The sequence below is a fragment of the Perca fluviatilis genome, chromosome 15, assembly GCF_010015445.1.
Source record: "Perca fluviatilis chromosome 15, GENO_Pfluv_1.0, whole genome shotgun sequence".
NCBI classification, from domain to species: domain Eukaryota; kingdom Metazoa; phylum Chordata; class Actinopteri; order Perciformes; family Percidae; genus Perca; species Perca fluviatilis.
The window spans coordinates 21524422-21537967 of NC_053126.1; the positions used below are offsets into that span (position 1 = coordinate 21524422).

The 13546-nt window shown below is 38.8% G+C and overlaps 1 protein-coding gene across 1 annotated transcript; it reads left to right on the forward strand.

Moving 5' to 3' along the window:
- The first annotated feature begins 1004 nt into the window (after positions 1-1004).
- limd2 (LIM domain containing 2) lies at positions 1005-12972 on the forward strand. Its single transcript, XM_039824983.1, has 4 exons — positions 1005-1188; positions 10384-10428; positions 10671-10807; positions 10909-12972. The coding sequence occupies exons 1-4, from the start codon at positions 1186-1188 to the stop codon at positions 11066-11068; spliced, it is 345 nt and encodes a 114-aa protein (XP_039680917.1). The 5' UTR covers positions 1005-1185; the 3' UTR covers positions 11069-12972.
- The last annotated feature ends 574 nt before the right edge of the window (positions 12973-13546 follow it).

The following is a 13546-nucleotide window of genomic DNA, read 5'->3' on the forward strand; positions in this document are numbered from 1 at the left end:
TGATTGCTACAGTTAGATTTATTTTTGCTGTATTAAAGTATTGGCCAGAAGTCTTACAATGGCCAATCTTGTCTGATTTCATGTTTGAAAATATTATTATGCATCATATTTTGTAAGCAGATCATATGTTTTGTGTGCAAAGTAGTTACTGTAGCTGTTAAAAGGAGAAAATTGTACAATATTTCCCTCTGAATTGTAGTAGAGTAGCATAAAGCAGCATAACATTGTTGTTTTTGTGTGTTATTTTTCAGCCAAAATGATCATTAGGTAGATAATAGTGTTTAGACTTAGTTATGGCATAGACATGGGAAGACCAACCAGCTGTATATTAAAAAACACAAAACTAATTCAAGAGGAATATGATCAACAATAAAAGCACTAACATCAAAACAATTATAATTTATCTGAGAGCAGTTACAAACTTAAATAAAGGTTAGCAGTGGTGGAAAGTATCTACATTTACTCAAGTACTGTACTTAAGCACAATTTTGAGGTACTTGTACTTTAGTTGAGCATTTCTATTTTATGCTACTATATACTTCTACTCCACTATAATACTCCACTACAATTTAGATACAAATATGCTCAACTACATGTATTCGATAACCTAGTTAGTTAGCTACATATGTTGTTGATAATGCAAATCAACAGTGTACTCAATGCATCAATAATATAGCTAATGTACATTATGAAATGGGCCATTCTGCGAGTACTTTTATGTTAGTAGTAGGCTATATTTTAATGCCAATACTTTTGTGCTTTTACTTAAATACAATTTTGAATGCAGGACTTTTACTTGTAATATAGTATTTCTACTCAGTAATTCTTCCACCACTGAAGCGGGGGGGGGGGGTTTTTTTTTTTTTTTTTTTTTAAGAAAATTTTTTTTATAGATGGGGGGCCCTTTTTTTTTCCCCCTGTAGTTATGATTTGTCCGACAGCCCGTGAATGCATCAATAGCAGATGAGAACCAATAGCGTGCGACATCCTGCCGAAGAAGAAAAAAAAACAAAAAAACGTTCTGTTGAAAAAGACGTGAAGCGAAGCGGAGAGCAAAAATCACCGGCAGCGGGGCCAGCGTCTACAACAAAAGCCTCGCAGAAAACTGAATGAGAGAGCACATTTTAACCTCAAGCCACTGAGTGAATAGACGTTATCAGCCAGTGTCGCAGACAAGAAGCGCAGATGGTGAGTTTTTTTTTTTTTCGTCCGTTAGTGTCTGCAGCCTCCCCTCCCTCTCTCCCTCCCTCCGCTGCTCTCCTCTCTGCTTCTTTTTTTGTGAGATGAGGTGAGGTGATGATATTCGTCCACTCGCTAACGGGGTCAGCTTACCGGGAGCCGGTTTGTTGTATAAGACGCGGTATGAATGTTGGATGTAAATGCCGTATTTAGGTAACGTTAAAAGTAACATTAAAGAAGGCTTTTGTGTTGAATTTAAGTAGAATTTAAACGGCCGCCGTCGTGTTCCTCAAAATGCTAGCAGTGCGCCGCTTGAACGTGTAACGTTATTCACGTTAGTTAGCTAGCTTGCTGGCTGGCTAGCTAATTAATATCAAATGTGATTTAAACCCACTGAATTCTACATCCAACACTAATTTACCCAAGCTAATTTGAGTAGTGTTAATCACATTTCTTACAGATAATTAATTTAATTGTCCTCCGCTATCAGCCGATTTGTAAATTGATTTGTGGTTTTATATTATGTGCCGTGATGTTATGTTTGTGTTTTGTTCGAGTAGCAGTTACACGACAAGCAGATGAATGTGTTTTGTTGTTGTTGTAATTATATATGCTGTAACTGGCCTAATGTAGCCTCCAACCTGCCAAGTGTTACATAAAGGTCTTTAGTACAAGTACTGTACCGGTATGCACAGGCAGTGAAGTAGTCCGTAATAGGGATTTAACCCCATAGACCACAAACAAATTAGTTAGCTACCATGTACCATGGTTACAATATTGATCTTATTGAGATATTAGCATTAATACCCTAGTTTTTAGTTTTAGTTTTTTTTTTTAGTTCTACCTTTAATCTATTTGCAATATGCCATTTTACAGAGAACATGCGGCAACCTGGTTATCCATATCACCATATACATGATGATAACAGTATCCAGGTTTCTGATCATCTCTCTCAGCCACTCCCTTATGTCGAGAGTGATCAGAAACCTTAATGAGGTCTTTACATGCCACAGTATCCTCCAGCTAGCATACCCAGGTTTTCTCAAAATGTATCCACGTTTGAACCCAGGGTAAGATAAATGTGTATATAGTCCAATAAAAACAGGCAATAAGTGGGATACCAGTGTGCAAAACGTCCACTGCAGCTTATGAACTCACCTACAGCTCCTGAGGTTGTCATATGAGTAATACCAAATGGATGAGTGACTGGATTAAAGATTTAGATTTAAAACTTTATGCCAGTCGAAGAAAACATGTTTCACTCTTTTTATCCAAATCTCTTGTCTGGGTTTGTCTTGTCGAGTAGTTTACAAATGGCTCTGTGGTCTGGTAAAACCACCTTTTTATCCATCCAGGGCACCACATTTACAACGGTCTGTCATTATAGCCCTGGCATATGGCGACAAGGCTTAAGTAAGTAGTATACGTTCATTTTCATTTCCTGCCATCGTCAGTGGGCTGCCTGACTGTATTTTCAGTCAGAGTTGACAGCACAGATTGACACCCTGCTCGGCTGGCTGATTTACGTCAGTATTCTGGTGGATTTGAGAGGCTGTTGTTGCAATTTGACTTGTTTGTCCAAAATATAACCACATAATGTAGATTTAGACAAAGCATGTTGTACAAGCTGCAGTGAGGACTAATATCATTTATTTCGTTTCACCATATGCTCTTCTGTAAAACAATTGCCATTAAAGGCACACTAACCTGATTTGTTGGGCATGTCAAAAGTGCCATATGTTGGGGGTTTCCTGCTTTCAGATGTGCAGAACAGTATAAAATGGGTCGCCAGCAGGCTCAGGCGATAGAGCTGTGAGCTAAAATGGCTAGACTAATAGTTTTAACTAGCTGCTTGGCCATCCCTTTCTTTCCCATTTCCAATCATTTATTGTGTTAAATAGGCATTGCTTTGAAAATGAGAAATATAGTCAGGGTGGTTGTATGAACAAAGAAGCATAAAGCCTATTTCAGGCCTGGAAAATTGTAGATGTGTCACTGTGACACTTGCTTTACACAATGCTTTAAAGTGATTTTATTTGTTGGCATTATTTTTATATATATATTTTTAAAACCGTTTCTCTTAGCTGTTTAAATCTTTTATGTGGATATTCTCTGTATTGTCTAAACAACAACCATGCGCTCCCATTGTTTTGCATCTCTGTGGCTGACAGCACTGATCTAATGCAGGCTATCTGGTTTGTAAGGACCTTAGGGCAGTCTGTTTAGAATGATTCAACGTGTAGAGTTTCCTACAGTATTTTCCGTCAACAGCAAACGTCCAAGAGGCACATTTTGAAGTCTGCAGAGCTCTGTGGCAATGTACTCGCTGTAACTTAAATGATCCACATTTAATCTTGAGAAATAACTTCTTAAGACGACTTATTTGGTGGAAAAAACATTAATTTCCCTGTCCCTGTGGCCTTCGTTGTCCCAGTCGACAATGTCGGCAGTTAAGGAGCCTTCAGTGTATGATGGAAATTTTCTGATCTCAAAGTGAGATTTTGTGCTGGGGCATGGGGCGGGCTGCTGCTAAATGTACATAACAGAAACATTTCCCTCTTCTTCAGTCTGTGATAACATCTAGCACTTGAGGCTGTTTTTTTTTGTTTTTTTTCTCTACCTTAAGTGAGTTGCAGGAGACAGCAGCCTCTCTCTACATCGAGTCAACACAGGCTCTACAAAGTCTTCAACACATTCTTTTACATGCCGTCACTGGTTTTGTTCTTTGCAATTTTATAAAACAAAAACCTAAACATACCAGCGTCAACCATGAGTTTTCATGAACATCGCAGGTTTGAACACCATTTAGTTTAGGGACAAAAATGAGAGATGTAATGCAATTTTTCTTGAAGAATGCACATCATATTTGGCTTTCTGGCTTTATTATTAGTGTCTGATTTTTATGAGATGTTTAGCTTGGTAATCGACAGATCTCTGACATAAATGATCCGAGGACTTCAGTAGTTTTAATTGTGCCCTCAGGCAGCTTCTCCGAAGGAGTGACACAAGGAAACACTGAGGGCCTTTTCAGTGTAGTTAGACAGACGTTGCAGTGCAGAACCTAAGGTTCTGTGAGCAAAGGTTGCTGACTACTTTATTAAAAGGGAAAAATCAGGATCACTTTCTTGATCTGAAAGGGCAGCAGCTTCTTCGGAATTATGGTAAAATGTGAGCATTTAGTTTTTTACTATTGAAAGACTATAGTTCTCCTTTTTGAATCAACAAAACGGCAAATAACAATAACCCTTCTGAAATGCAGCCTTTTTTAATGGTCTTAAAGTAATCTAGACCTGCAATGATTAGTTGATTATTAATTAGTGGGTCAACAAAAAGATAATCTGCAAGTATTTTGATAATCAATTAATCCTTAAGTAATCCTTAAGTACTTTTTTAAGCAAAAATGTCAAACAATTCCTAGTGCCAGCTTCTCCAATTGCTTCTTTTCTCTGTTTTATAGTCTGAATATCTTTGGGCTTTGTACTGTTGAACGGACATTTGAAGGCATCGCCTTTTGTGATTGCCGTTTCTTTCTTTTTTCTAACATTTAATATAGAATTAGTTGTTTAGTTGAAAAACAAAATTGGTAAATTAATTGTTAATGGATATAATCGGTTATTATCAGTTGAGCAGTTTTTAAGCTCTTGTCATACAACAGCAACATAGCCACATATTTAGATAAATAATTTTTAAAAGGTTTTATCTGGACCAACCAACAGTTTCCCCAGACAGGAAGTGAAAAAACAAGCGTGCACACATCAGCTGACTAAAGAGACATGCAGACATTTGATGGCCTGTGCCTTCAAACACAGAAAATGCCCAGTCACTTTCTGGTTGCATACAGGAAGCCAAGAAAAGGGAAGAGAAGTAGTGGCTGACCAAACGGCGCAACCCACTCCCAGATGTGATTACTCTGCAGACTGTGAACCTCCATCTGCACTCTCAAGGATCAGACGCTTTCATTCTTACTTTGATCAGTTCCCCAGCCAGTCAAGTGTCAAAACCTCAGCTAATACTTAGTACTAAATACTACTTTTTTTTATTAACCACATGCCAATTTTTTTCCTTCTTTTTCCCAGGCATCTTGTCCACAAAACTTGCTTCATGTTGAGAGTTATTGATGGAAGATTGCTGTCAAGGGGAGCCTATATATCGTCCCTGCAGCAAACCGTTTTAGTTTTTGGACCAGTACCATGGCTAAGTCTGTCTAAAAAGTGCAATATATACTGTAAGATGTTATCTGCAAAAAAATATTAAACTTAAGACTCATGGTTTTATGTTGCTAGTACGGGACTGGAAAATGTTGTTTGTTATGATTAGTTTAAAGTCAAACTGCTTGACAATTGATAGATGGGGCTCATTAACATTGTTTTTATTGTGTTTTTGAAGGATGAGTTTCTTCTGACTTCTTTTACTCTGGTGTCCTAATGATTAAACATTGAATTATCACGTTTCTAAAAATAAAGGATGAGAGAGTGTGGGAGCCTTGTTTTAGATGAATGACATAAGACGTTTGTTAACATAGCGCCTGCCTTCCCTTCTACGGGCCTGTTGCAGTGAATCGTGCACCACAGTGTGTATTCAGAATTCAGTGATGATCAAGTAAATAAAGTATTCTTTAGAGTTGTTGTAACTGTTCTAAATGGCCCTGGTTTGTGTCAGCAGATAGCCACAGTAAACAATGAGATTTAGACAAGAGGGATCGGGTTCATAGTTTGTAGTGCCTGTATTGTCTTCCACAACAGCGAAGGACTTATTAAGGCACATATTTTGAGGAATAAAGGTTAATGTAACTGTCACATTTGTGACAGTAATTGTTAAAGGATCCTCAACACAAAAGGTTAAATCCAAACTCGTCCTTCAGTGTACAGATAGAGATGCAGGATTAAAGGACTAGTTGGGAAATATACACTTTATTTGCTTTCTGATGAGAGATGAGAAGATTGAAACCCCTCTCTTGTCTGTAGGGTAAATATGTAACTATTGCCAGCAGCAGGTTAGCTTAGCTTCACATAAAAACTGGAACCGGGAGAAACTGCTAACAAGCAGTAAAATCCACCCACCAGCACTTCTAAAGCTCACCAAATAACAAGCTAGGCTATATCTTGTTTGTTTAATCTATACTAAAATCGAAGAGTAAAAAAAGTTATGGTTTCATGGTGGGTATGTGCCGGACGAATAGCTGTTTTCCCTGTTTCCAGACTTAATGCTAAGCTAATACAACTGGCTGCTGGTTGTAGCTTCATAATTACCGTACAGACGCAAGAGTGGTATTGATCTTTTTCTCCAACCCTCAGCAAGCAAGCAAATAAATTTCCCAAAATGATCTATTCTTCTAAACATTTTAAAATGGAAAAAGGAAACCTGGCACTACCGTACCAAAAGCTTCTGTGTGGCTGCAACATCAACATGGAAACTCACACACACACACACACACACTTACAGACGTGCAGGCGTGATTAAAATTTAAGTGAGGGATTGAGTTGTACCAGAATCTGTTAAAGAGTTCACTTGTGTGAAAATGGTCTTTATTAAAGACACAACTCCTCAGCTGGCTCTAACTTCTCAGAGTGGTATGTCTAATTGCTTCACATTTAAACCAGTGTTGTACATAGCTAATTAACTACACAACAAACCTGTATTGATGTTTACATTGAACACCTTGTTCTGTGCTCATGAAGGCCCTTCATTTCCTAACCCTCCAAGTATTTGATTATCCTTTGTCTCTTTTGTTAGCCAGGAGGACTCTTGAGCTAATTTGTATGCTTCTGAACATAGATCATACATCTTTTGGAGTTTTTTTTCACTCTGCAGCTAAAGCGTTCATACAGAACAAGTGGTCGTTGGCATTCATTTTTTTGGGGGATGAAAGTCAGTTAGGATTTAGCTGCTGCTGTCCTTGTGGGACTCTGAAAGAGAGACAGAGGAAGCCATATGTGTCATAACAGCTTCCTGCCACATTTGAGCTGTTTGGTGGTAATTGACAATCATGCACATATAAGGTAAAAGAAGACGAGATGGCACAAGCTAATCTGAATTCTTCCGGGATGCCTGTGTATGTGTGTGTGTGTGTGTCTGTGTGCTTGGAATGCATGCCTACCTCCAAACATGGTAACTAATCTCTGTTTTTTTTCCTTCTTTTTTACTGGGAAAGAAAAACAAAAAAACATTGCCCTCATTGGATCAGTTTTCCTTTTTTGGCAGCATTATTTTCATGATTTCATATGTACAAATGATGCCCTTATTGACCTAATTTTCCTGCTCTTACAACCTGCCGCAAAAATGTCCTGTGAGAACCTTATACATTAAAAGTTAAGTAATGTTGAGAAGATCAAAGTCATGTTAGCTCAGCAGTTGTGCTGCAGCAACAGGAAGTGGTCTAGCATGCAATCTGCTAGATAACCAGCAAAGTGTGAGCTGTCTGCTAGCTTAGCACCAACATATTAACGGAGCTTGAGAGGGTTCGCGGATGAAGAGGAGACGGTTGGGATGTGATTGCATCTTCAGGAAGCTGCATGGCCTCACTTAATGAGCTAATTGTTTGAAAAGCATGTCATCCGGTTCTCATAAGTGCAGACACCACCCTTGCTGCTTTTCCTACTGAGTTGTTAAGTGGTGCATTAAGGTTAAAGGGTCATATACATGTGTGTGTGTATTTTATTTATATATATATATATATATATATATATATATATATATATATATATATATATATATATATATATATATAGTGACACAATATACACTAGTCAACTAATCTCGGGTTGTATTAGGTTGGGAGAGATGCTGCACATCAGTGAGCAGGGCCTTTGTCAGCATGAATTGTGTGCTTAATACACTCTGAACGTTTTGTGCTGATCATGGCAGTAACATCTTTTGAAGAGAAGATGACCGAACCCTATGCTCCAATGATTTTATACTCCTATTTTGAACGCAATTGGTCTATTTTCATGGCAAGTTAAACAAAAGTGTGGCAATCAACCTTGATTGCTAATGTCTCACATATATTGTGATTGTCTACCCCTTCTTTTCCTTGAGTCTTTCTAAGTGAAACACACTTCATTAATTGGTCATTTAAACGGCTTTTGATCTCAACTCACGTTAAGCAGGTCAACGTTTTTATGAGGAAGATACATATACTTCATTCTGTCGTTTGCATCACTGTGGCGGATTCTTGATTTTTGTTTTGTTTTTGTTTTTTGGTTTTTTTTTGCTTACAAAGCAAGACATTTTGCAAGTCAAAGAGTAATAGACCTACAAAAATGAAGCTCAGCAGTTGCCAAAGATCTCCTTCTCTTTGCAACTCTGGTAGCAGTCCTTGAACCCCCCCACCCCACCTCCACCACTTCCTCCAGCTCCAGCCAAACGGCCTTACATAACAGGGTTTTAGCAAAGTCTGCAGTGGACTTTTCCCCTGCCTAAACAGAGGCTGCCCTTCTTCCCTGCACACTGGCTGCTCCATGGCAGTTACTGTGTGAATATCTCTCTGTCTGTTTATTATCTGCTTGAACTACCTGTTAGCCTTGCTTTAAGATGTGGCCGTGCTTGTTGCTGCTGGGGACTGGCTGCTATACTCAAGAGGGCAGATACAGTCATTACTACTACTGTATGTAACCTCCTCCAGCTTGAGATGGTGCAAGCTTTTCTTTCTTTCTTTCTTAACCTTCTGAGCGCCTCTGGGGAAGTCTTTCAATTCTTCCTGTCATCATGAACCAAACTGTAATTACCGGACACCTACAATGTGCTGGGAAATGTGGTGACCTATGTTAAATGGCAGCCAGAGAATTTAAGAGTGGACCTACAATTGTGCATGATTGTAGGGGTTGAGTGAAAGAAATGCTTCATTACATTCATGGATTACAAAGATAAAGACTGGCAGAATAGGTGTCAGTCATGTTATTTCACTGAGAAATCTCCCACCATTTGTAAGGGACTTCATGTAATATTTCCCTGTGAAGTTTCTTAACTAGAAGGCTGGTTCTGAGCTGTTGTGCTTTGTTGAGGGCAGCCCCATGCAGAGAGTCCCACAGCTCAGCTCACATGACCAGACAGAAGGCACCTGATCCTCTCCCAGGGGTGCAAAGAGACAGATGGAGCGAATAGAAAAAGGGGGGGGGAGAAAAAGAGATCAGATTGGCAATACTGATACACTGGTAAAGGTAATAAGAGGTCAGTGGAAAAAATACATTCTTCCATCCTTGTAACATTCTTTTGCTGCTTGTAATCTAAAGCCCTTTTCACACATTTTTTTTCAACAGCAGTTAAACATCAACACCCCTGAAAACGGCGTGTAGTTTCTTTTTAGCATATCACATGACACTTTCAGTCACTATGACCACTACTACGATCAGAAACCTTGTGCCAAAATATGAAAAATAACGTCGCTGTCAATGGGCTTATCTGCTAATGTTAGCTACCGACCGTTACCTTGAAACCATCCAGCAAATAGATGGTACCGTAGGGTGCCGTTAACTTAAAACCGGTGATTTAATGTCACCGCTCATTTTATACACAGTTTAACAACAAAACGCTGAGTGAACATTACTAGCTACGTTTTTCATGTTGGTTTTAAAACCAAAACGTCAATACAGCGTGTCGGAGGCAGAGGGGCCGTCACTGCAGCATTCCCTAACGTTAGCTTCTTGTCTCATCTGGGGTCTGAAACAGTAAATTCATCAAATTCAGTGTCCACAATGCTATTTTCCAATAAACTGTAGCTGTCATATTTCACGGGACCCGCGTGAATGCAGATTTCATGTCGCGGTTTTCGTAGTTTGAGTGACAAGTAGTACTCTTTCGTGTGTAGTAAGGAAACCAATCACAACACATTTAAATCTTTGACTTGTTTACGGTTTAGCATTACCGACTATGCTTTCGCCGGTGATTTGATAACTAACAAGCAATATAAATTCTTTTACATTTTTTTACAAGAACACTGCCACCATGATGCCATGATCCTGAAAATAATAAGAGACCGCCACGTACACGTACATCCGGCCTCACCCCATCTTCTTCTTCTGTTGAGTTTTATGGCGGTTGGCATCCATAAGCGTTGCATTACTGCCACCGAAATGTTCCTGAGTGTAGTGCATATGTGAATAGTGAAAAGCACTGGTGGTGCCTGAAAGGTTATCCCAGTAATAGTCTTTACACACATTTGAATACATTGTTTGAATGTTAAAGTTAATTATCTGTTTGCTTATCCAGGACACCAGGAACACCGCGGAAGAGAAACCTGTCCAGCGATCTAAGGTAAATATGCATCGCCTGTCTTTTCTTTCTTATACCTCATTCATGGTTCTGTTCTTCTGTATGCGTTACTCTTGCCCCACTTCACTTTCATCAGCCTGTTGAGCTCCGAAAAGAGCAAAGGAAGTCTTTCCTGCATTTTGTGTCTTTTGTAAATGCAAGCTTTCATCTCACTGAGGAACAAGGAAAAGATCACCGCCTGTTTGTGTGTCTGGTAGCAAATCGGTATATATGTATGTGCTCAGTCCTTCAGCTTTAAGACCCCAAAGGAAGTGTGTTCATCATGTGAGAAGACGGTCTACCCAATGGAGAGATTGGTTGCCAACAACCTGGTCTTCCATTCAACATGCTTCTGCTGCAAGCACTGCAACGCCAAACTTAGGTGACTATATACTGTTTTTGTGTTTGTTTACTTGACTTTCTTCTTCTCCTGACTCCTTTTGGTTCGTATATATAACTCTTTCATTCCTCCTTTCCCTGCAGCCTTGGCACCTTCGCAGCTCTTCAAGGTGAATTTTACTGTAAACCCCACTATCAGCAGCTGTTCAAAAGCAAAGGCAACTACGACGAGGGCTTTGGACGCAAACAGCACAAAGAGCTCTGGGCCTCCAAGGAGACAGATAATATAACCAAGACGGCATAACACCTCCAATACATCACAATGAACACATGTCTCATATGCTGGGGCACAGTTAAATTGCCCTACTGCTCACTTGCTTTTTAAATGCCATCAGAACAGATACATGCACAAACAGCTAGAAAATGACTGGCCAGTCATAATCCATACCACTTAAAATTTAATTGTGCGGAAATATTTAAGGTTCAATTCAATTGATATCTGTATTTTATTTTCAGTTTCCTGTTTGGAATTAGGGAGTTGATTGTGACCAAAAGCCTTCTCTGGTATGGGGAGTATAATAATCACTTTTCTTTTTAATAATTTGCACCCTTTTTTTTTTTTTTTTTTGGAATAGGTAAACCGTATGCTCAGGCAAACATATGAGGGGTTACAGAGCATACACTCAGGTCAATTTTCACCCAGGGTTTAAAAAAAACAACAAATGGCATAGTTTCACTCATTTTAACAAAACACAAATCAAAATAATAGTCCTCAGTATTGTGACTTTGCTGTCAGACAGTTGTCAGTTTGTTAGGTTTCATATATTTGAGGAACAAACAGGGTACAGAGTACTGTAAAATAACCGTGCACATCAGCAACCGCTCACCTCGTGTTCAGTTTAATTATTGTTCGCTTCATCCCAAGGTTTGTTCTAATTTTATCGACCACTGTAGTCTCGTCCTTGCATGTTGGGATGACTGGGTCTTAATAGCCTTATCTTATGACTATCCATCTTTTGTGTTGTGAATAATCTGATTTTTTTTCATTGATTCATAGCAACTCACTTTTTAAAGTTTTTTTAGCAACACTTGAGTTTGGATTTTATTGATGTCATGGCATAAGTTTGATCCTCTCTGAGCTTTTATTAATGGTTGAAATGTTAATGGAATTCTCAGATTGTGTTTTGTATACTATGTGTATGTAGAGCTGTAGTTTGTGATTAGTGAACATTCCCCACCTCACTGTACTCTCGTCTTGCACATACACATGATGACCAGACAAGATAATCACTGGGAAACTGAGGCCTCGCTCGTAAACATCCCTCACTCCGTTGGATGAAACATCTTAAGAGGAGCTGCAAACATTTCGTGAAATTAATTACTACACTTACACTTCTGTCGCAAATGAGGATGTTGATGGACGGAGCTTAAGCCTTGCATGAAACCACACAATAGTGTTCCTTCGTCATTTCACCCTTTTGTCAGTTGTTGGTGTCTTGTAGTGATTTCTTCCCTTGCTGTATTTGAGTGTGTTCATATAGCTGGACAGTTTTTATGGGGGATGTAGATAGACCCAATCAGTGTCTTCAACATCCATCATTATGTTACCACCAGTAAGCGTGGACAGGTTTCTTTTTTTTTTTTTTTTTTTTTTTTTTAATGAATGCCTTCCTGTTCTCATCTCCTGTCTTATTAGCTAAATGCATCTTAGCACCTGGACCTATATCTTAGTATTGAATTTACTTGCTAGGGGTGGGGGGAGGGGGGTGGAGGTCCTCTGATGTGCTCCTGCCTGCCGCATGCAAAACCCATTGCAGAGCACCCCCTACTGGGGAAAGTGTGACAGTAGTGTCTAGTGTGAGAGAGAGAACTTGCCCCTGAACTCAACATACTGTAGAATTTATTCAAAGTTTTTGAATATGTTGCCTCCTAACCAATTTAGACAAGATTTCCACATCAATATTTCGTTCTATACAAAGAATGAGTCTAAAGCCATTCAAATATCTCATTTTAGAAAATATCTGAATACCACTGAGACTTGAATGACACTTGAATGACAAAGTACTTCTGTGACTGAAGGTTTACTGTGAATTTGAGCATGCTGTGCAGAATAGAAAGCTAAATGGAAACAGATGGATATCTGCTACTTTTTTTTAAAGAACTGATATCTGCTACATTTTTTTTTTTTTTTTTTTAAGAGAAGCCTTAGAAATAAATAGCTAACCTTATTGCTTTTTGAAACCATTCCTTTGAGTGCACAGATCTTTACAAAGAAATATCCTGATCATGCCTTTATAAAAACAGACCTGCTTACTCTAGAGCCCCACACTTTAGCATAGGATTATAATCAACCAGCAGCCATTTTTCCATTCTAACCACTTTTTCTCCACATAAAATGTACAATAATTCTGTGTGTGACAATGTATATTTTATTTTTTCATTTTACAGAGTATTGTATCTAGAAATGCTGTCTTTGTCATTCTCTGTTAGCAGTTTGCCAAGGTACTGCAGAATCTGTGAACTGCAACTTTGTGTAGTGTAACAGAGCAGACAAGGTACACTTAACACTGGTGCCAAGAGGCTCAGGTGAATGATTGCAGTGCAACGTTGTAAATGTTAAACCTGTGAGTCATTTCATTTTTGTGCTTATCTTGATGTGAACTTACTTTTCAATGCTGTTGTCATCGAGACATTTGAAATGTATACATCTTTGAAAATGTATTCTGTATTACAGACTTGACGTGTGGATTGAGGTGGCCTTACAGCAAAAGAAGACTGTTTT

Excerpts from the sequence above, each read along its gene's own strand:
- limd2 (XM_039824983.1), top strand. Across the intron at positions 10,429-10,670 it reads AACCTGTCCAGCGATCTAAG|TCCTTCAGCTTTAAGACCCC; the intron begins GTAAATATGCAT and ends GTATGTGCTCAG. Across the intron at positions 10,808-10,908 it reads CACTGCAACGCCAAACTTAG|CCTTGGCACCTTCGCAGCTC; the intron begins GTGACTATATAC and ends CTTTCCCTGCAG.